Here is a 22,896-nt window from a genome sequence, read left to right on the forward strand (position 1 = left end):
TTTCGTGTTGGAGTTTTTGTTTGCTTAGTTGGTTTGGAGTTTTTTGGTGATGGTGACAAGTAGTTTTTATTCCCCTTAGAGACAGGGTCTCTGTTGCCAGGACTGGCCTGAAACCTCTGACCCCTGTTCTTAAGAGAGTCACCTGCTTTAACCTAAGTAGGTGGGACTATAAAGCACTCTACAATGCCAAGCTAAAGTAGAAAATCTTAACCTGGTTTCTGGTTTGTGAATCTCTTAAAGCTTGTTTGTAAAGTTGTGTGTGCATTTTTCTGGGGGAAGTCATGGCTCTCAAAGGGATCTCGGGCATTATCACTTATACCGATGAAAAAGGAAAAAAAAAAACAGACTTAATGCAACTGTTTTAGACTATTCAGGGCAGAAGGTATCCTTCCCTAAGTTCTAGAATAGAAATACTGTCACGTACACCCAGAAAGAGGTCACAGTGAATATTTGGCAAAGTAAAAATAACCTTCACTTTATGTATAGTCTTGAATTTATAGCAAACAGAAACAGAATTTATTTTTCATTCATCCAAGGGTACTTTTCCAAGAGTCCTGGGGACCCCCGCCCCCGAGAACGTACCATGGGTAATAAGTAAATCGAGTTCGAACAGCAAAAGCCATTTGAAAGTAGAACAGAACTGAGAATGCAAGAGCTCGTGACTGAGAGGTCGCCATGGGAACTGGAGAAGTTACCTGTAAGGGGTGTGTGTGTCACAGGCAGGACAGAGGATTTACTGGGTGACCACACCCCAATCTGCCCCTGACTGGGCCGGGAGGAGGCCTGCGGGAAAACAGCCCCCAAGTCTGCGCGCTCACGAGCGAGGGCGGGCAACGAGGCGGCTTCCGCCGGAAGGCGCGTGGCGGCTCCGCCCCCTCGCGCGCCTTCCTTGGAGCGGGCAGGTCCGGGCGTCGGCTCCCCCCGCGTGGGCGGGGACAGTGGCCGCAGGACCCGCCTCCTCGTCCCCCGCGTCCCGGAGCCCTCCGCTCAACGGCTGGCGGTTTCGCGCTCGTGGGCGAGTCCCGCCTCTCGTCCCGAGCCTCACCACCCCGAGCACTCTACGTAGAAGGTCCGCCTCTTACGGAAGCCGAGGCGGGCGGTCAGAATCCGGAAGGAAAACAAGCCGGCGAGAGAGGGGCGAGCGAGACCTGCGCTAGAGAGGCTGCTCTGGCCTCCACCGGCTGAAGCCAGGAGACCAGAGCCCGCGGGGCCACCGGGTGGGGATGATGGCGGCTGTCAACCAGCGGAAGCCGAGCGGACCCAAACTCACTAAGCTCTGGTGAGGGACGGCGTGCGTGCCCGCTGGTCGGCCCCTGGCGGCGACTGCCTCCCGCCTCTCACGGGACGCAGGCCTGGGGACGGGGCAGCGCTGGGAGGGCAGGGGCCCCTTGTGTGGCTCCCCTGGTTCCTAGACCTCGGGGTTCCTCATCACCGTCGAGTAGGGTATGTTGGGTGTGAGCCTCGCTCGTTCCCGTTGGGGCGCCCCAAGCAGGGGTCTCGGGGACTTCTGACAAGCAGCTGTTGTAGACTATTGAGGGTAAGACGTATTCATCCCCGGTTCTGAATAGAAATTCTTTCATTGCTTTTCGTCAGCACATACACCTTGGAATCTTTCTGATCTCGCTATGACCTCTGGATATCCGAAATCGGATTAAGATATGATCCTTTAGTGAAGCCTGGTCTCATGCCTGTTCTTTCACAAGGAACAGCACTAATCGCCAACCTTGTGTGCAGTCACGATGCGTGGATTTGCTGCTCATAGCTGAACCTAAGAGGAAAGACAGAAAGAAAAAATCCGACTTCTGTTTTCCACCCAACTAGACCAAGTGCCTGTGGGGATTTGTTGCTGATAGTTGAAACTGACAGAGTTGGGGCAGGAAACCCCAACTGCTTAAAGCTAGTAGTGCCTGGGAAACCAGGGAGCCTTAATCCTCAGTTGGACAGTAGGGGGAGATCGTAAACAAATGAATCTCATCGGGTTCTTGAGAAGGTGACTTTGTATTTTATGTTCATGTTATAGGGAGTGACAGGATGTTTAAAGCTGGCCACGAATTTCTTCAATTCATGTGTTTTTAGAGCCTCTTAAGAACAGGGTCTGGTGAAGAAGAGGTGTTTTACAACAATCGTCCCACTACTCTATAGTCCTCCTCACCCATTCTGGGTCTTTAGCTGCTTGCAGGTGCTTCCATACCTTCTCACAGTGTTCCTGAAACTCATAGGTTTGGTGGCTGTACTGTGTCTGTAGCTACTGCAGTTTCTGCTGCTGTGTCCTCAGCACCATTTGGGCTTCCTTGGAGTGTTGCTATAACTACTCAAAGAATCTTCAAGGGACTCCTCTTAGAGGTCCTTCTCCAGATGAAGAGCCTTACTACTTAAAAATAAATAAATTTAAAAAAACACTTCAAATCTCTCCTGAGAGGCTGTTTGGACAGAGTGTTATCTGAGAGCTGCTGGTCTAGTCCTCTTAATTTGCATGGCATTAATAATGGAGAACATTATTCAAATGATAACTTTTCCCAGTAGAGGATAGGCTCTTTTTAAATTTTTTATTGTTATTGTAAAAGTGAAGATAGACTCTTTTTTTTGCCAGTCCTGGACTTTCCTCAAGGCTAGTGTTCTACCCTGAGCCACCGCACCACTTCTGGCTTTTTCTATGTATGTGGTACCAAGGAATCAAACCTGGGTCTTTGTGCATACGAGGCAAGCACTCTACCACTAGGCCGAACTCCCGGCCCCAAAGATAGATTCTTGAGACAGGTGTTGGAAACCTGTTAGCAGCATTTCCTCAGGACTCCCTGAGGACTTGGTAGAATTTTTTGTGTTTAGGGAGTCTACTAGGTAGGAGAGAATGTGATGGTGTTCTGTTTTTGCCCGTCCTAGGGTTTGAACTCAGGGCCTGGATGCTGCCTGAGAATTTTTTGGTCAGCACTAGCACTGCCACTTGAGCCACAGCTCTGCTTCTGGCTTTTTGATGATGATTGAAGATTAATTGAGTCCCACAATATTCCTGTCTGGGCTGGCTTTAAATTGTGAGCCTCAGATCTCAGTCTTCTGTAATACAGGGACAAGCCACTAGTGTCTGGCCTGTTATTTTTGAAATTTGAGGCCTCTTACAGGTACAACCCCTGGCTTGAAGAGTGATAGTAGGAAGTTGCTGACTGCTGGCTGAGGTATGGCTAGCTGGAGGAGCTGGTAAGTTAACCAACTGCTGGCTATTCAGCAGCCATCCATCATTGTTCCTAAAAGCCTTTGGGTTCCTTTTGCACCGAGTACTGCCCAGATATGGGCAGCTGTATGCCTGCGTGGAGGAGCCAGTCTAGGGTAGAGATTCCTATTTCAGTGGACAAAAGTGAAGACCAAGCAGATACCATATGTAGAAACAGATTTCCACGGGGCATGGTGGCTCATGCCTGAAATCTTAGCTACTCAGGAGGCTGAGATCTGAGGATTGAGGTTCAGAGCCAGCTGGCTCTGGCAGTGAGACTTTTATCTCCATTTAATCTCTAGAAAATGGGAAGTGGGACTGTGGCTCAAGGATTGGGCGGTAGCCTTGAGCTGAAGAGCTCAGGGACAGAGCCCAGGCCCAGAGTTAAAGCCCCATGGCTGCAGTGGCAGCCATTAGCAGGCTTAAATCTCTGTCCATTATATAGACAAGATGTCAACCTTCTTCTTAGCCTTTCCTTTGCCTCCTTACTACAGTATACATGTTGTGACATGGAATGTGGCCTCAGCAGCTCCCCCTCAAGACCTGAGTGACCTACTTCTCCTTAACAACCAGAACCTGAATCTGGACATGTATATCATTGGGTACGTTTCTGCAGGATCCCCCATTCACCTACCCTCTAGCCCTGGAGACGATACCTACCATGTAACCTATCCTCTCTTGTTTTGGACTCTGAAGATGAGGGCCTTTCATCCTTATTGGGATCAACATTGTGTCTCTTGTCTAGAGTCAGCAATGGGAAGGGATTGAAAGTAATGACCAGATAGTTGAGGGAGGGAGAAGTTGTGGTCATCAGAACCGAGGGTCTGGGTGAGGGCAATACTAAGTATTTGTGGTAGAAGTAATATTCTCCAGAGCAGAGGATGAACATCCAACCTCGAATGGTCAGTTTGCAGGAAATGAACTCTGGGATCATAAGCCTCCTTTCTGACACTGCCTTTGAAGACCCATGGAGCAGTTTCTTCATGGATGTACTTTCCCCTCTGAATTTCATCAAGGTAAGTAAAGTGTGTGGATGATGGAGAAGTGTGTCTTACTTTTCACCAGCCTCCAGTTGTGATGGGTTCTTACTCCCACATTCATACTTTTCCCAATTTATTAAAAGTTTAAACATTACTGTATCAGGCTCCCTGGGGCTCCTGCCTGCATATGCTGTTCCACAGACAAGGGGTTAGTTTCACACATTGATATTTGTCACCTTCAGAGAATTCTTGGAGGAGGTGTAACTGAGCTTATTATCATCTCAGTGTCTACCCTTGCCCCACCTACTCACTGCCCAGCTCAAAATCTGAGTGTAATAATTGCCACCATTTATGGAGTGCTTACTTGGCGTGGAGCATTAGAAATTAAGATCTTTATGTACATTGTTTTAAGATCTTAACTCTTGAAATGGAGTATTTTAAAGATAAAACTAAAGCTCAGAAATCACATGGGTTGGCAAGGTATGGTATTGCATATCTGTAATCCTACCATTCAGGAAACAGATTCAGGAGGACTGAGCAATCCAAGTCTGCCTGTGCTACATAATGAGACCTTGTCTCAAAAAGAAAAATCAAGCTGGGCACTGATGACCCAACCCCTGTAATCCTAGCTACTCAGGATGCTGAGACCTGGGGATTAAGTTTCAAAGCCAGCCCAGGCAAAAAACTTCATGAGACTCTTATCTCCAATTACCTACAAAAAAAAAAAAAAAAAAAGGAAGAAAGAAAAGAAATGTAGCTCAAAGTGGTAGAGTGCTAGTCTTGAGCAAAGAGCTCAGGAAAAGTACCTAGGCCCCAAGTTCAAGCCCCATGGCTAAAAAGAGAGCGAGATAGAGACAGAACAGGAGCTCAGGGACAGTGCCCGGGCTGAGTTCAAGCCCAATGACTTAAATAAATAATAAAATAAAATTTCTATAGACCCAGAGGTTAGGAAACCGGAGCTATCTATGTACAGAGGAAAAGGTTTTTGGTCTGAGAGCCCACTGTACTATTGGGGGAAATTTTATACTATAGGAGAATATGCAAGAAGGCTCTAGGTTGACAAATCTTATTTCTGCCCTGCACACCTGAGGAATGAACATACACCCAACCAAATCACCTAGTTCACAGCTTCTAAGAATACCAGAATTTTTTCTGTGGCCATCCCTGGGTCACTCATGTTCCTTAAAATTAATTCTTTCATACAAGTGTGATGACTCAATATTTGGGTACCCAAGGTTATGGACATGGTCTTGGAGATATAAACATAGACATAAAAATCTATGATGGGGGGCCGGGAGTTTGGCCTAGTGGTAGAGTGCTTGCCTAGGATGCACAAAGACCCGGGTTCGATTCCTCGGTACCACATACATAGAAAAAAGCCGGAAGTGGTGCTGAGGCTCAAGTGGTAGAGCTCTAGCCTTGAGAAAGCCCAAGGACAGGGCTTATGCCCTGAGCTCAAGCCCAGGACTGGCAAAAAAAAAAAAAATCTATGATGGGATATATATATATATATATATATATATTTTTTTTTTTTTTTTTTTGCCAGTCCTGGGCTTGAGCTCAGGGCCTGAGCACTGTCCTTGGACTTTCTCAAGGCTAGAGCTCTACCACTTGAGCCTCAGCACCACTTCCGGCTTTTTTCTATGTATGTGGTACCGAGGAATCGAACCCGGGTCTTCGTGCATGCTAGGCAAGCACTTTAACCACTAGGCCAACTCCCGGCCCCAGGGATATATATTCTATAGAAATGTTTTATTATATAGATTAATATGTATCTGTGACATACAAACCCTCAGCTTAATTTTAATTATGTTCTAAAATCTATGTGCCAGTGATTGCATATAGAGATTCCCTTCTTGAATACTTGTTTGTTAAATATAAAATTTGAAATATGATGTAAAAATCAGTGTTAATAAAATCATTTAAAAAAAAAGTAGTTCTTTTACTTTCGGTAGGGGTATGACTGAGGTAGTTAGGGTATTTGCCAAGCATGTCAAAAGACATATTATTTGTCACCACCAGACAATAGTGATAATCATCATTGTTATCATCATCTGTTACTTTATTTTTCCTGAGGGTGCTGGAGCAAGAGCTCTGAGAAGGAAGAAGACAAGATTTAGTCTTGTTGAGGCTAGAATATGCTAGCCCTTGAGTCCTTGGTTCTCTTCACATCAAACATAGAGGCTCTCTCTTCTGGCTTCTTGCCCCACTCACATCCCAATACTGCAGTCCTCCTTGCGCCTTAGCTAACTGCCAAAAGATTGGTAGGATGGAGTGAAGCCAAGGAAATTAGCTCAGCTTGAGGCAGGGACACAATCCATTCCATCCAAGTGGCCTCCGAAATTGGTAGGCCAGCCTGAGGGCTAGGCACCCAAAGCGGATGCCCCTCCTCCCTCCAGCCACAAATTGAGATGGACAGGCAAGTCCTGTTTATAGCCTGTTCTTTCAGATGGGATTTGCTAGCTATAAGTTGAGAAGCCTGGGGTTGACCTCTTTTTGCTATGCCAAAGCTCCTGACACCTCCTACCAGTCCCTGCTTTAGCTCCTTCTACTTTACTCCTTCCATTTGGAGTCTCCTTCCCTACAAGTCTACTTTTTCCCACAGTCCCACCCTTTCTCCCAGTCTGATGCTCTCCTACTCTTACTACATTCTCTCTGCCTCCCACTAACTGCTCCTGATCTGCAAAATGAAGCCCAGTAGTCTAAAACTGTTTTGTGGGTTAGGATTTAGCTTGAGTCTATTCTTGAGTCTTTATCACTTTTCCTGGCACAGTCCTGACCCTGGGACTCAGTCCCTCATAATGTAGCCCTGCCCCTACTTCAGATGTCATATATGCTTCTGAATGGGAGAGAAGACTTGAAGTAGAAGGTGGGGTTGAGGGAACATTTGTAGCAACCTTGGGCCAAACCTCATATTCCAATGCCTCCGTTGCTCAGGACTGATTTAGGGGTTCTCCCTGCTTTGACTTCTGTACTGTGCTAGGGCTCCTGGCCTGTGGGACCAAGTTTCATAATTCCTGGAAGGCCCCAGTACATACTCCCCGCCCGGGGATTTCCTCCTTGGCCTCTGTACCTCATGCTCCGGAAACAGCTACTCAGGTAGTGGGTGTAGACAGCCTGAACCTGAGAGAGAGGGTTACTGTCTGTAGCTCATTCCCACTTCAGTCCCTGTCACTCAGACACTAGGCATTTTGACAAATGTAGACTAGGATTGGCTATTAGCCAATTAGGCTCCTGAGTCTGTTTCACATCTATAAAACAGTGATTTTCCTAGAGAGTTGGGGAAGGTTCTAAATGAACTATGAAGCCCTTTGATAGATGGTATTCTCTCCAAACTGCAAGCCCATGTCTTTCATACTGTCATCCCTATGTCTTCATGGATATACAGCCATGGCTTTATTGAGATAGAATTCTGTTGTGGAGTCCAGATTGGCCTTGAACTCTTCCTGTGTACTTATGTGTGTGTACATATATTCTGATACTGAGACGAACTGAGGCTCTCACTGGGCTTTTGCTCTTACCATTGATATTCCAATTACCACTTCTGGCTTTTTCCTGGTTAATTGGAGATAAGAGTCTCTGGGATTTATCTGCCCAAACTGCCTTTGAACGGTGATACTGATCTCAGCTTCCTGAGTAGCTATGATTACAGGGATGAGACACCTACATTACATTTTGCTTGGCCTTGAACTCTTTTTTTTTTTTTTTTTTTGACTAGTCCTGGGGCTTGAACTCAGGGCCTGTGCACTATTCTTGGACTTTATTTTGCTCAAGGCCAGCATTCTTCCCCTTGAGCCACAGCGCCACTTCTGGCTTTTTCTAGGTATGTGGTACTGGGAATGGAACCCAGGGCTTCATGCATACTAGGCAAGTACTCTACCACTAGGCCAAACTCCCGGCCAGCCTTGAACTCTTGATCTTCCTGCTTCAACATCCTGAGTATTTGAGTCCTACACCACCACACTTGGCTTATTATGTTTTTTTGTTTGTTTTGTTGTTTTTGTTTTTGCCTGTCCTGGGGCTTCTGTGTATGTAGTACCAAGGAATCGAACCCAGGGCTTCATGTATGCTAGGCAAACACTACCAGCCCAATAATGTTTTAGGTTTTTGTTGTTGTTGTTGTTGTTTTTGCCAGTTCTAGGCCTTGAACACAGGGCTGAGCACTGTCCTTGGGCTTTCTTAAGACTCTACCACTTTAGCCACAACAGTGCTTCTGGCTTTTTCTATGTATGTGGCACTAAGGAATCAAACCTGGATCTTCATACATGCTAGGCAAGCACTCTACCACTAGGCTAAGCTCCCAGCCCAATAATCTATTTATAGTGGATTTTTAAAGTTTCTTTTCCTTTCCTTCCCTTTCTCCTTCTCTCCCTCCCTCCCTCCCTTCCTTCCTTCCTTCCTTCCTTCCTTCTTTTTTTGCCAGTCCTGGGGCTTAAACTAAAGGCCTGGGCACTGTCCCTTACCTTCTTTTTATTTTTGCTCAAAGGTAGCACTCTACCAGCTAAGCCACAATGCTAGTCTAGCTTTTTCTGTTTATGTGGTACTGAGGAATCAAACACAGAACTTCATGCATGCTAAGCAAGCAATCCACCACTAAGCCACATTTCTAGCCCCTTGGGTATCCTTTTCATAGTGTGTGTGGGGGGAGGTATGTGTCAAATTTTAAATTTTTATTTTGTGGCAGTACTGGGCTTTGAACTTAGGGCCTTTCATTTACTTGTCTTGTTTGCTCACCTGGTGTTCTATGACTTGAGCTATGCCTCCAGCCTGGCTTTTTGCTCTTTTTTTTTTCTTTTGAAATTAAAGTTTGAATTTTTTTGCCCAGGCTTGGCATCAAACCATGATCCTTCAAATAGTAAGGATCACAAACATGAGCTACTGGTGCTGGCTTAGTAGTTGCTTTTTTGTTTGTTTGTTTTTACTTTTTTTCCTTCACTGAGAATATACAGAAAAGTACGGAAAGCCAAGTGTGAAGTTTGGTGGGTTTATTTATTTTTTTATTTATTTATATTTTGCCAGTCCTGGGGCTTGAACTCAGGGCCAGGGTACTGTCCCTAAGCTTCTTTTGCTCAAGGCTAGCACTCTACCATTTGAGCCCAAGTGCCACTTCTGGCTTTTTCTGTTTATGTGGTACTGAGGATTAAACCCAGGGTTTCCTGCATGCTAGGCAAGCACCTTACCACTAGGCTACACTCCCAGCCCACAGTTTGGTAGGTTTTTTTTTTTTTCCCTGAAAATTCGTACTAGTATTACCATCAGTGAAGTCACGATTCAGAACATTTCTAGTACCCTAGAAACCTCTCTTCTTTCCTTTCATTTAAGGATCCTCATACCAGGGACCAAGAATGTAGCCTAGTGGTAGAGTGCTTTGCCTAGCATGCACAAATACCTAGGTTCGATTCCTTGGTTCCACATATACAAAAAAAGTCAGAAGTGGTGCTGTGGCTGAAGTGACAGACTGCAAGCCTTGAGAAAGCCCCGGGACAGTGCTCAGGCCCTGAGTTCAAACCGCAGGACTAGCAAAAAAAAAAAAAAAGAATCAAGCCGAAAAATAACAGCTGTCAAATAAATTTCAAAATATCTGTGTTATAATCTTTTTGCTGCTTTGCCCATGAGAAAGAGGCTTGATCTACTTGGGAAGCATTCAAAGCATCTCATCAGGTGAAATGAGCGTGCAGGCATGCTAGAGTTGAAGAATTGGTGCCCTTCTGATTGCTGGGTATCCTGATGGCCTCTTGTCCCCCTTTTCAACTGAAAAGGCACACTGAAACTTCAACTTGGGGATAAAATAAAACTCTTTAAGTCTCAAACTAAGATACCATGGATACTTGGACAGGGCATTTTGTATAGATGCTCTAACCTTGGCGTAGCAGGGATGCACTTAGCATATTTAGTTAATGAATGACTTTTGTTTTTACTTTGCTTCAGATCTCTCATGTTCGCATGCAGGGACTTCTCTTACTGCTCTTTGCCAAGTATCAGCATCTGCCCTACATCCAGATCCTCTCTACGAAGTCTACTCCCACTGGCCTCTACGGGTACTGGGTAAGGACTGAGCTGTTATTTGAAGCTTGAACTAGAAAGCTGGGAGCTTTGGAGCTGGGCAAAAGAAAGAAGAAGTAAAATCTTGGTACTATATCCATCCCTTGCGCACTGCATACTCCTCCTCCTCCAGAGGAACATCAGACCCCAGGCTTTGTGGATTGACCCTGTGCATGGAAAGTTTACCATGGGACCATGAGGAGCTACGTGTCTATCTCTGGGAGGTCCTAGGGGAGATAAAATTGGGAACAGAAGGTATGTCCAATCAAGAGTGGCTGCTTAGATTTCTGTCCACCTGTCTTACCAGGGGAACAAAGGGGGAGTCAACATCTGCCTGAAACTTTATGGCTATTATGTAAGTATCATCAACTGCCACCTGCCTCCCCATCTATACAACAATGACCAGCGGTTGGAACACTTTGATCGGATCCTGGAGACACAGAATTTTGAGGGATCTGCTATCCCGAACGTCTTGGATCATGAGTGAGCCTGGAGTTGCAAGCTGACACCCCTGCCCTCTCCCTAATGCCAGCCCAGGCTAGCATCATCTGTCCAGTCTCTGCTCCCCAACCAGTCAGTAGTGTTCTATCTTCTTCCCTTCCTCCTACTCCTCACTCTATCCCATCTGCTGACCCACCAGCTTTGCCTGCCTGGGGTTCCTTTCCGCTAGCTCCTCTCTCTAGAATACCTAAGGTGCTCCTAAACATCTCAGGTCAAAACCTTTTGGTCCCCAAGATCACCAGGAGTTTGTTTTTAGCATGCCCTGCTGGCCAGTTGAGAAAGCAGAAGAGAGGGCTAGAGCCTGCTGCACATTTGCCATACACCCCTCTGAACTGTTCTCTTTGCCTTGAATGATGTACATCATCATGAGATCAATCCTACTAAACCCATGCATACCCTTGTCCTCACCTGATCCTCTCCTAGCACCTGGCTTCTCACTGGCACCACCCTTAAACGTTCTGCTCCCCAACAGCCCTTGGTTTGAGCAGACTAAAGCCACCTGTTGTTTCTACTTTGCTGACCTCATCACAAACCTCAGGTTATCCCCCCCCCCCTTTTCTTTTTGAAGCCTTATTCTGTGGTTTGGAGACATGAACTTTCGGATTGAGGACTTTGGCTTGCACTTTGTCCGGGAATCCATAACAAATAAGAACTTCAGCGAGCTGTGGGAGAAGGATCAGGTATCAAATGAGGGGAAGGTCCCTAGAAATAATAATCTGAGCCCAGTGAAGAGGTCCATATGAAAAGTATAGAGAGCAGGGCCGGGAGTTTGGCCTAGTGGTTAAAGTGCTTGCCTAGCATGCATGAAGACCCGGGTTCGATTCCTCGGTACCACATACATAGAAAAAAAGCCGGAAGTGGTGCTGAGGCTCAAGTGGTAGAGCTCTAGCCTTGAGAAAGTCCAAGGACAGTGCTCAGGCCCTGAGCTCAAGCCCAGGACTGGCAATAAAAAAGAAAAAAGAAAAGTATAGAGTGCAGTGCCCAGATTTCCTGGTGGCTTCTCTTTTCTCAATTGGTAGGGAGGGGAGTCTACCAGAGCTTTGCACATGGGGAGAGCAGTAGGACTAACTTGTCAGTGCCTGATCTTCACCTGTGATCTGAAGGAGCTGCTAGTGTGCTTTGGAATAGGAACCTGGAAGGGTTTTCTGTCTGTCATTGTCCCACACCATGCATCAGCCCACTTATATCCCTGTCCTCTTTCCTGTCCCAATCCTTGTTTACCTCCTAAAGGATGAAATACCACCCCATAGGCTCACTTAGGTTTCCCTTTGATGCAGGTGTACTGATGACCTCTAGAGACCTGGAATTCAGAGTTTGCTTCCTATATTCCAAATACTAGGAAATGACAGGCAGCCGCCTTGTCTGTATATGTGGGGTCATATTTCTAGAATGATTCTCCTGGGAGAGGAGAAGCCACTGTGGTAGCCATAGCAGCAATAAGGAAGTGAAGTAGGATGCTGGGCCCATGGGTCAGGACTGTGGGGCAATGGAAGCTCTGCCTTTATCTATAGCTCAGAATTGCCAGGAGAGGTGACCCACTGCTCCGGGAGTTCCAGGAGGGCCCCTTGCTCTTCCCACCCACCTACAAGTTTGATAAGAAGTCCAACAACTATGACACCAGGTAAGGAGGAAAAGGATTCCAGGAGGTGAGATTATGCCCGCTCTAGTGGCAGCAGGAGCTGTCTCAGAATAGAAGTGTTAGGGAAGCAGGAATAGCTCCAGATATCACTTCTCAGGAGTGGCACCTCCTGCCCCCCACATGAGGTTCTGACTGTGGGAACTGTCCTAGATTGCCTCAGAGAAAGTAGGAGGGGAAGCTGGTGCTGACAAGGTTCAGATATTGGTAGAAGAAGCTTGAAGAGACTGGGGAGGGAGCACTGACGTAGAAGGAAAGGGACTCCAGCTTTCTGGGAACCATTGCCTCTACTTCCCATGGCCTTCTGGTCTCCAGATGGGGCAAAAAGCTTGGTTTAGCTAGTAACTTACACTAAGTGTCCTTACCCCAGCCTGGGAGTGGGTCAGATACTATGTGAGAAGATAAAGAACAATGGAGAACTTCATAGGGAACACGATAGAGACAGTGCTTACAATGCTGTCCATCTCATCAGCCATCCCTGGAGGATAAGGGATGAATAGCAGGCCAGATCTACAGGCTAGTTCTGGAAGTAGCTCAACAGAGCCAAAGTACCCCTGCCCAGGAAAGCGAGATAGTGAACCATTTCAGTGTGGAGCAAGATAGGATGGGGTCATAGCCAAGGCAGCTGACACAAAGAGGCAGTGAACTGTGGAGACAGGGAGCAGCCAGGGCAACAGACCAGGCAGGAAAAGAGGTAAAAGGGCAGGCTCTAGTTGCCTGGTAGGGCCACATAGCCCGGGCCACATCAGGCCGGATGTGTGGCTCACGCCTGTAATCCTAGCTTCTCAGGAGGCTGAGATTGAAGATCGGATCATAGTTCAGAGACAGCCTGGGCACTAAAGTCCATAAGACTCTTATCTCCAATTAACCACCAGAAAACCAGAAATGATGTTGTGTCTCTAGGGTTAAGGCAATAGCCTTGAGCTGAAGAACTCAAGGACAGCATCCAGGCCCAGAGTTCAAGCTCCACCACCAACCAAAAAAAAAAAAAAAAAAAAAAATTAGTATCAGCATGGAAGCTGCAAGACCTCAGAGGAACTGATTGGGACCTTTAAAGCTGAAACATCTGTCACTTGATTTCAAGATGTGATATAGTGGTAGAGCTCTTAACCTTATATACTATGTACAAGGCCCTTGGTTCAAGTTTTAGCACTGTGTGTGTGTGTGTGTGTGTGTGTGTGTTTTCTAAGGGTGATATACAGAGAGGGGTTACAGTTACATAAGTCAGGTAATGAGTATGTTTGTTTGGGCTCTTTCCTAGTTTTCCCCTCTCATTCTCACCCATAAGTTTTTGTTGTCTCTTTTAAACTAGGCAGAAACTAGAGACATAAAAATATAAAATACAATAAAAAAAATTCCTTGTTGGCCAGGTGTGGTAGCTCATGCCTGTAATCCTAGCTACTAAGGAAGCTGAGATCTGAGGATCCCAGTTCAAAGCCAGCCCAGGAACTAAAGTCCATGAGACTCTTATCTCCAGTTAACCACCAGAAAACCGGAAGTGGCACTGTGGCTCAAGGGTGATAGCCTTGAACTGAAGAGCTCAGGGACAACTCCCAGGCCCAGAGTTCAAGTCCCATGACCAATCCCCCCCGTCCCCCGCCAAAAAAAAAGAAATTCCTTGTTGGAGCCAGGGTCCAGAGACAGCTATCAGTTCCTATGATACACAGGACTGAGCCTACCTGACAACCAGTGCAGTGAAACTTACCCATCCTTGAAGGCCAGTTAATACAGTGTTACCAAGAAGGCTTTCTGTTCTCCCTTAGCTCATTGAGTTTCTCCTTCACTGTGCTGCCATCAATCCTTGCGCATACCATGTATCAGTGGTGCTTTTAGGATGCAGCTTGCCTTTGCCAAAAAAAAAAAAATCAGTATTAAGATGATTCCTGGCATATATTTGAATTGGAAGTGTAAGAGGACAAAAGGGAAACGTGGTATTTATACACATCTGGCAAGAAGATACAAATAATTACCACTCTAGCCATGAGTTAACCAGCAAAAGGCTTCCATATCTCTGTACATGTACCAGCAGGAGGTCAGTGACTTGGCAAAGAGCTTTGTTTCTGTTTGTTTGTTTGTTTGGGGTTCTGTTGTTGTTTTTGGTGTTTTGGTTTTTTTGTTTTTAGTACTGGGGAATCAAACCCAGGGCCTCATTTGCTAGGCAAATGCTCTGTCACTAGGCTATATGCCAGCCCCAAGGAGAGTATATTGAAAGAAGCTGCAGAGAGGACCAAAGGAAGAAAGGCAGACTTTCCAGTTTGTAAAAACCACTGGTGAGAGGCACCTTGAGGGAGCCTGACCCAGACGAGACTATGGCCTGTTTAAAATGACTGTTGTAATTTGTAAGCCTGTTGAGCCATACAGAAAGACTGGGTGATTTGTGTGCAGTGAATGGAATGTAGCTTTGACCAGCCCTGAGCCAAGATGTAATGAGAAACGAGGATAGCTCCATTACAGAGGAGGGTGAAAGGGCTGAGGGCAGAGTGGGAGGGAAATCCTGTTAAGAGTCAGGGATTGCACTAGATTTTGTTACGTTTCCCATTATGCATGCAGACAGCCTCTCCTTAGGCAATGAGCAGGGGATAGATAGTATGAGCAAAATTAGTTAATATTTGTGTTGCAAAGATATTAAATGAACTTACATCGCAGAGACAGCAAGTTCTTAATGGTTAGCCATGGCCCTAGAGTTCAGTTAGACATTTAGAAGCCATCTACAGAAAGTGGAAGGGAGAAGTGTTTTCATACCAAGAAATTGGACACATTCCTGCTCTGGGGTCAAGTGACTGGCTCCATCTGTGTAGTACTTTTTTCCTTTCTTTTTCTCTTTTTTCCTAGACCTGGGGCTTGAACTCAAAACCTAGGTTCTGTCTCTGAGTTTTTGTGCTTAAAGCTAGAATTGTATCACTTGAGCCACACAACTCTGCTTCTGGCTTTTTGGTAGCTAATTGCAGATAAGCGCCTATGGACTCTTATCTACCCAGGCTGGCTTTGAACCACCTATCTCAGCCTCCTGAGCAGCAGGAGATTATGGTGTGAGCCAGCAGCACCTGGCTAGTAGAGCATCTTGCAGAGGTACATCATTTTTTTTTTTTTTGGAAGTAAAGGCATGTTCATTTAACATATGAGCAATTGTCCTCCTCAAACCACTTAGCCAAAAAGTCTTAGTGAAAGCGCACTGGTGATGCACACTACCGGACAGTTCTTACCACTGCGAATGGAGCCAGTGGAGCTCGTTAGGGGGGATATTAGAGAGCAATGAAAGACACGCAAACCCTGTAGTCAGCAGACCAGAGCAAGTATCCCGCCTTCACCTGGACCAAGTAGCCTATCAGCTTCAGCGTCATGCCTTCAGTGGAGAAAAATATGCCTATAAGAGGATCTTGGAAAGATTGGAACTGTTCACGGGACACCTGTCATAGTGTCTACTACACAAAAAGGTCACTCTTTAGGTGTTATTTATTTTATGCCTATGTAGTAGTAGATGCTGAACTCAGGGCCTTGATCTTGCTAGACAGGTATTCTACCACTTGAGCCATAACTCCAAGCCCTTTTTGCTTTATCTATTTTTGGGAATAGTCTTTTTGTACAGACTAGCCTAGACCACCATCATCCTACTTACCCTCTTTGTAGCTGGGATGATAGGTATGCACAACTATAACTAGCTGGCCATAGGTTGATAGGGAATTTTGCTTATGTATTACCTAAACTAGCCTCAAACTATAATCTCTCCAATCTCTGCTTTCCAAGGAGCTAGCATGATAGAGCCACACCCAACCTCTGGTTATTATGAGAAGCGTAGAGCTGCAAAGATACGTTCCATAATGTACATATTTATCCTGCCTTTCCATTTCCCATCCTGTTTGTAGTCAAGCTTAAGTGGCTGAAGGTAGGATTCAAGGTTCTGGAGTCAGTCTGAAACACTTCAGAAAAGTGAATCTTTCAGTTGTTTGTCATCTTCCTATTTTTTCTGGCATAGAATAAATCTTGAATGAAAGAATAACCAGTTAGAGCTGGGAATGTGGTTAGTGGTAGAGTGTTTGCCTAGCATGCATGAAGCCTAGCATGATTCCCTCAGTACCACATAAACAGAAAAGGCCAGAAGTGGCACTGTGGCTTAAGTGGTAGAGTGCTAGCCTTGAGCAAAAGAAGCTCAGGGACAGTGCCTAGGCCCAAGGTTCAAGCCCCCACTTGCAAAAAAAAAAAAAAAAAAAAAAAAGCAGTGTAGCCAGGTGCCTGGTCATATAAATGAAAAAGAGGGAAAGTTTGAGAGGTCCTGAGGAAGGAGGGGGCTTCACCAGGACTCAGGGTTGTTCTTTTTTTTTTTTTTTTTTGCCAGTCCTGGACTTAAGCTCAGGGCCTGAGCACTGTCCTTGGACTTTCTCAAGGATAGAACTCTACCACTTGAGCCTCAGCACCACTTCTGGCTTTTTCTAAGTATATGGTACCAAGGAATCGAACCCAGGTCTTTGTGCATGCTAGGCAAGCACTCTACCACTAGGCCAAACTCCCAGCCCCTCAGGGTTGTTCTTGAAGTGCCCGTTGATCTAGGCTCTTAATCATCACAGCAAATTGAGGAGGAGTAATGCTTTTCACAAGAAGGTTCATTTGTGTGGTTCTTCCCATGGGTTAAACTTTGCTAAGTACCTAATGTCCACAGTAGATTAGGGATTTCGTGCCTTTGGTCTGTAGAGTGGGAATGCAACCTCCCAATGTGTCTGAACACTCCTCGGAAGAGTAGAAGTCTCAGGGCAGGAGTTTGGCCTAGTGGTAGTAAACAACCCAAGGATCTAACTAACAGATTGTAGTTTAGCCAGTTACCACTCTTTAACCACTCCCTTGACGCACCTTAATTTATTTAACCTTTGCTGTTGGCCTTTGATGTAAGTGCTGTTATCACCCCATCCTACAGTTGAAGAAACTGAGGCAGAGAGGAGTGAAGTCACTTCCCCTAGGGCACATAACTGAATTACATGGACAGAACCCTCCCCCAGCTGGTCTCAGATTCTAGAGATTCTGGAGTTCACTATGATGCTCTCCTCATTTGCTAGACTGTACTGCTAAAGAGACAACATTGTTTGGAATATTTATTTAAAATAGTAAGTGTGGGGCTAGAAGTGTGGCCTAGTGGCAAAATAACCAAAATCATACTCCTCTCTGTATAACTCCACAATCCAAGTTTTACATAGTTTGGTTTTCTGCTTTTGTTGAGGAACACAAAACTTTGAAATGGAATGTTTGAGTCTCAATTTGTATCATAAAAATATAGAATATGGTGGGGCTGTGAATGTGTCTTAGTGGTAGAGTGCTTTCCTAGCATGTATAAGCCCTGGGTTCGATTCCTCATGAACAGAAAAGGCTAGAAGTGATATTGTGGCTCAAATGATAGAGTGCTAGCCTTGAATAAAGCAACTCAGAGACAGTGCCTGGGCCCTGAGTTCAAGTCCCAGGACTGGTTAAAAAAAAGAATATGGGACTAGTGGTATGGCTCAAGTGGTAGAACACCCACCTAGCCAAGTACAAGGCCCATAGTAAAAATCCCCAGTAACACCCCCTTCAAAAAGAAAATGTGGAGTAGGCAGAGGGTCATTGGCTAAGTAGGACAGCCACATTTTTTTGCCGTTTTTTTACCAGTCCAAGGGCTTGAACTCAGGGTCTGAGCATTACCCTTGGGCTTTCCTCAAGGCTAGTACTCCACCACTTGAGCCATGCACCACTTTTTTTTTGGGGGGGAGGGGGGGCCACAAGCCAGATTCTTTTGGGCAACCTCTTGGATGCTGTCATAATCCTTCCAGCTTTAGCCCAGGACCCTGGAGCCTTTGGCTGCTGATAGATCCTGGAGTTAGGGGCTCCTGAGGGCACATTCCTGCTGTCATGGCAACCTTTTCTTCTCTCCTCTACTCTGCCCCCAGTGAGAAAAAACGCAAGCCCGCATGGACCGACCGAATCCTGTGGAGATTGAAGCGGCAATCCCATACCAAGCCCCTCAACCCTTGTCTGCCAGCCCCCTACTTTTTCCTGTCTTTGAAGAGCTACATCAGCTACATGATGTACAGCATCAGTGACCATAAGCCAGTTACCGGCACCTTTGACTTGGAGGTGAACTTCTGGGATGCCCAACACTTGGCAGGGGAACAACCATTCTGAGCCATATCCCCAAGCCCTCCAGGCCTGGATTCTAATGTCAGCCAGTTCCCCAGGGGAGATCTGTAGGAGAACATGGTTGCCTTTTCTCCAGAGTCAGGTATCCCAGCTCTTAGGAGCTGTTGATAGTTCTTTCTGTCAAATCCATGTTGAGCCCTTGTGACTAGGCTTCTATTTCCTCTTACTACTCTCCCTTAGGCCAATGAGTCCATTAGGCTTATTATGTACTGTGTGAAGTAGAGCTTTCTTTCCTTTGTTGTAAACCCCTGGATCCAATTGCATAGGGCACTCCCTCCATCCTTGGACCTTGCCATCTAATGACTGTGTTGATATTAACTTCCTTCAAGCTACAGGCTACATCCTAGCCTTCACTTTTTTGTTTTGGGCTGGTTGGTTGTAGGGCTTGAACTCAAGGCCTGGGTGCTGTCCCTGACGTAATTCACTCAAGGCTCTACCACTTTGAGTCACAGCACTACTTCTGGTTTTCAGGTAGTTAATTAAAGATGAATCTCACAGGGACTTTTCCTGCCCCCTCTGGCTTTGAACTGTGATCCTCAGATCTCAACCTCCGGAGTAGCTATGATTATAGGTGTGAGCCACCATCCCCCAGCCCTAGCCTTCACTTTTTCTCTGTCTTACAGTATTGTGCCCTTCCATTTACCAGCTATTCTCATCAAAGCACCCCTCACATACACAAAACTGAATTTGGGTCTTTAGACCTGCAGATGGCCACCATTGTATGCTTCCTTTTCTGCCAGGCCTAGGAAGGCAAGCTGCCAGGCTTCTGTTATAAGCCTCTGAGCAACTACCTCTTCCCCCTCCACTGCCACCCTCATGGCTAGGATTCCTGTATTGCCCTCCTGGTTCTCAGCCCCATTCTCCCTAGAAGAGCAACTCCCGCTAATAAACCATTGGCCCTTTGGTCAGGTAGGATAGCCGCCTGGAGTTCCATGCCCATTCCCCTGTGTGCCCTCCTCCTCCACCACACTAGGTAGTCACTGTGGGAAACAGTTGCCCCAGGGAGAATGGTGCTAGAAGAATTCAACCTAGGGCTGGGAATGTGGCTTAGTGGTAGAGTGCTTGTCTAGCATGCGTGAAGCCCTGGGTTTATTTCCTCAGAACCACATACACAGAAAAAGCCAGAAGTGGCACTGTGGGAGCCGGGAGTTTGGCCTAGTGGTTAAAGTGCTTGCCTAGCATGCATGAAGACCTGGGTTCAATTCCTTGGTACCACATACATGGAAAAAAGCCGGAAGTGGTGCTGAGGCTCAAGTGGTAGAGCTCTAGCCTTGAGAAAGTCCAAGGACAGTGCTCAGGCCCTGAGCTCAAGCCCAGGACTGGCAAAAAAAAAAAAAAAAAAAAGTAACACTGCGGCTCAAATAGTAGAGGGCTAGCCTTAAGCACAGAGAGGCTCAGGAATAGAACCTAGGCCCTGAGTTCAAACTCAAGGACTGGCAAAAAGAATTCAACCTAATTCCCACCCTCTATTTGTAGTTGAACCCACTAATGTCTGTTCCACTGATAACCATGATGCCTGAGAGCCTGTGGACCATGGAAAATGACATGTTGATCAGCTACACCTCCAGCCCAGACTTCCTCAGCAGCTGCTGGGACTGGATTGGACTATACAAGGTAATGTGGTGGCAAAGCAATGAATCCCTTAACTACAGCTCCCCACCCCCGTTTATCCTCCTGGGGACTTACAGGAATTGGGTGAGACACTGAAAAACTCACCTTCGTCTACCCCAAGGATACTTGTCAATCTAGGGTCTGGCAGAGAAAGGAAAAGCAGTGGGGTGACCAGCCCCCAAAGCAAGACTACCCTCTCCTTAGGTTTTCCTTAGATCCATGCCCTCCCCAACCACCAATTATGTCATCTGATCCCCTCACAGGTGGGAATGCGTCATATTTATGACTATGTGTCCTACGTCTGGGCTGGGGACAACCAGGTCTCCTTGAGCGACAACCTGAATCAGGTACATCTCCAGGGCTTGCCCTGACACTCTTGTCTTCTGGAAGGAGAGTGTTGAATAACTTGTCACTAAGCCAGGAAGGGCCCAGGACCCTAAAGCTGATCCCATTTCTATCTTTCCTTTTACAGGTATACATCAACATCAACGATATCCCTAAGACTGAGAATGAGTTTCTCCTCTGTTATTTTAGCAACAGTCTGAACTCTGTAGTGGGGATAAGCAAACCCTTCAAGGTAAGGGATAATGGTTGGAGAAGGTATTACTAAGGACTTGGACCCATCCTTGGTTTTCTGAGGCCAGAGCCCCATTAGCAACTCATACCTGTGAACAGTTGGGGTATTAGTAAGGTGTGGAGAAAGACCTTCACATCCCCTTTATGCTACATGTTTTATTCCTACAGATCCCGCTTCGCTTCTTTTTGAAGGACAATTTACTGGATGAGGATGAACCACGAATCTGAGCTGAACTAGGAATGAGTGAGTCCAGGGTGGAGGCTAGACTGGCAGCCGACTCTGCTTTAACTACTGCCAGGAACACTAGGGGCCCAGCCCAGCCCTGCCCCTGAGGAAGGAGCCAAGTAACCTACACTCCCAGAGGGAGCTCAGCCAGACTCCCTTTGCTTTCTCTAGGCCAGATCTCTGAAATTGGCACTTAAATACAGGTTTTTGTTGCTGAGATGTGAGTGAAAGCAACTAGTTTGTCAGCAGTGAAGATTTGAGGACAGTCCTCTATAGACAGGAAGGCCTGTCCAGCAAGCATTTCATTTCTTGATTTTCTACACACAGACTCCTGTTCCCGCCCAAGCAGTCCTGCCAGGCACATGCCCCATCTGGCACAGGCTTGCATTCTTGTCACACCATCCAAGGCCTCAGGCTGCCTAGAGGGGGGAGATATTCACACAGACTCCACTGATGGTGGCACAAACAACATTGGGTTCCAGAAGTCTAGGCATATCATAGTGTGTCTGCATGAGGGATGAGCCTGGAATGAGGGTCTGGAGTCCCTGCTTTCAACAGAAGCAGTGTACTAAGTGGATAAAATAGAGGGTCATCCTCTAGCACACTGCCCTCCCTTGCCCTCTGCATGGAGTCCTTCTCAGAAGTTCCAAGACTCAAGCAGAGAGAATTCTTTAGACTCATATTAGTTTCCACAGCTTGGTTGGGCCCTGTGCCCCTAGCATGTCCTTGAAGAGTTGACAGGTTGTAGAGGAATAGCAGCCACAGACTTCCAGAGTGATTCTTGTAGATCAAGCTCATCTGGCCCCACCCTTGTCATGAGTCATTGGCAAAAAACTCCTGTCTCAGTGGCGCTGTGACTCAATATGGTAGAGCATCAGCTTTGAGCTGAAGAGCTCAAGGATAGTGCCTAGGCCCAGAGTTCAAACCCCATGACTGACCCCCCCCCAAAAAAAAAATCAGTTTATGGGCCAGGAGCGTGGCCTCGTTGTATGGTGCTTGCCTGGAAGGCACAAAGGCCTGGATTTGATTCCTTGGTACCACAAACACAGAAAAAATCCAGAAGGGTTGTTGTGGCCCAACTGTCAAAGCAAAAAATGCTCAAGGACAGTGCCCTGATCCTGAGTTCAAGCTCCAGGACTGGCAAACAAACAACCAACCTTCTGTCTGGACCCCCTGGAACCTAAAAGTATGGGGTTAAGCAGAAAGGGGAGTCAAAGTCAAGTCATTTTGGAGAAATCTCAGCATGTGGGAGGTTAAGGCATAAGGACCATGAGTTCAATGGAAGGCTTAGTTAATAGACACTGTCAGGATCCCCTCTTTCCAGTGAAAGATATTTTTGAGGCTCTAGCACCTAAGCATTTTCTAAGTGCAGCGAGAAAATAGCCTATTCCTACTCCTGTCAGTTGCCTTCTGCCAGTGGCCAAGTCTTCCCAGATCTCTTAGGAGTTGCTCTGTGACTGTTACATCCATTCTTTGACCTCAGACCGAGAGTCACTCTGATTGCTCTATTCTCTACACTCTACCTTAGCAGTTACATGTATTAAGAATTGCCCCTCTCCCAAAAACTGTTTCCCTGGCTTCTAGCAAGTAATGATTATCTGTTACTTTGAGGGATAATTAGAAATGTGGCTTTTACACTGTGTGTGTGACTCCTTCATGATAGGAAGTGAGGATTGAAAGTATAGGCAGAAACGGGGCCTGAAAACCAAGGTTTAAATCAGTGTTCCATTCTCCTTGCTTTTAATCATATATGAGTCTCAGTTATCAGAAAAATACAAGTAATGTGTCTGCTTATTACATTATGAAAAAGCCAGGTGCAGTGGCTCATGCCTACCTACTCAGGAGGCTGAGATCTGAAGATCACGGTTCAAAAGCTAGCCCAAGCACTAAAGTAGCAAGACTCTTATCTCCAGTTAACCACTAGAGAACCGGAAGTGGCACTGTGGCGCAAGGGGTATGGTGG

The 22,896-nt window shown here is 46.3% G+C and overlaps 1 protein-coding gene across 1 annotated transcript; it reads left to right on the forward strand.

The window, feature by feature from the left end:
* Positions 1-971: 971 nt before the first annotated feature.
* Positions 972-21,150, forward strand: Inpp5k (inositol polyphosphate-5-phosphatase K). Its single transcript, XM_090350465.1, has 12 exons — positions 972-1,279; positions 3,700-3,807; positions 4,113-4,221; positions 10,114-10,230; positions 10,535-10,710; positions 11,297-11,408; positions 12,240-12,349; positions 18,271-18,457; positions 19,997-20,134; positions 20,395-20,478; positions 20,604-20,708; positions 20,876-21,150. Exons 1-12 carry the CDS (start codon positions 1,224-1,226, stop codon positions 20,933-20,935), a joined length of 1,362 nt encoding a protein of 453 aa, XP_090206591.1. The 5' UTR covers positions 972-1,223; the 3' UTR covers positions 20,936-21,150.
* Positions 21,151-22,896: the final 1,746 nt, after the last annotated feature.

The sequence above is a fragment of the Megascapheus bottae genome, chromosome 17, assembly GCF_031878675.1.
Source record: "Megascapheus bottae isolate mThoBot1 chromosome 17, mThoBot2.hap1, whole genome shotgun sequence".
Lineage (NCBI taxonomy): Eukaryota > Metazoa > Chordata > Mammalia > Rodentia > Geomyidae > Megascapheus > Megascapheus bottae.

Coding starts and splice junctions, on each gene's coding strand:
- Inpp5k (XM_090350465.1), top strand. CDS start 1,224: ATGATGGCGGCTGTCAACCAGCGGAAGCCGAGCGGACCCAAACTCACT. Junction 10,711..11,296: donor CCGAACGTCTTGGATCATGA/GTGAGCCTGGAG, acceptor TTCTTTTTGAAG/CCTTATTCTGTGGTTTGGAG. Junction 20,479..20,603: donor TGAGCGACAACCTGAATCAG/GTACATCTCCAG, acceptor TTCCTTTTACAG/GTATACATCAACATCAACGA.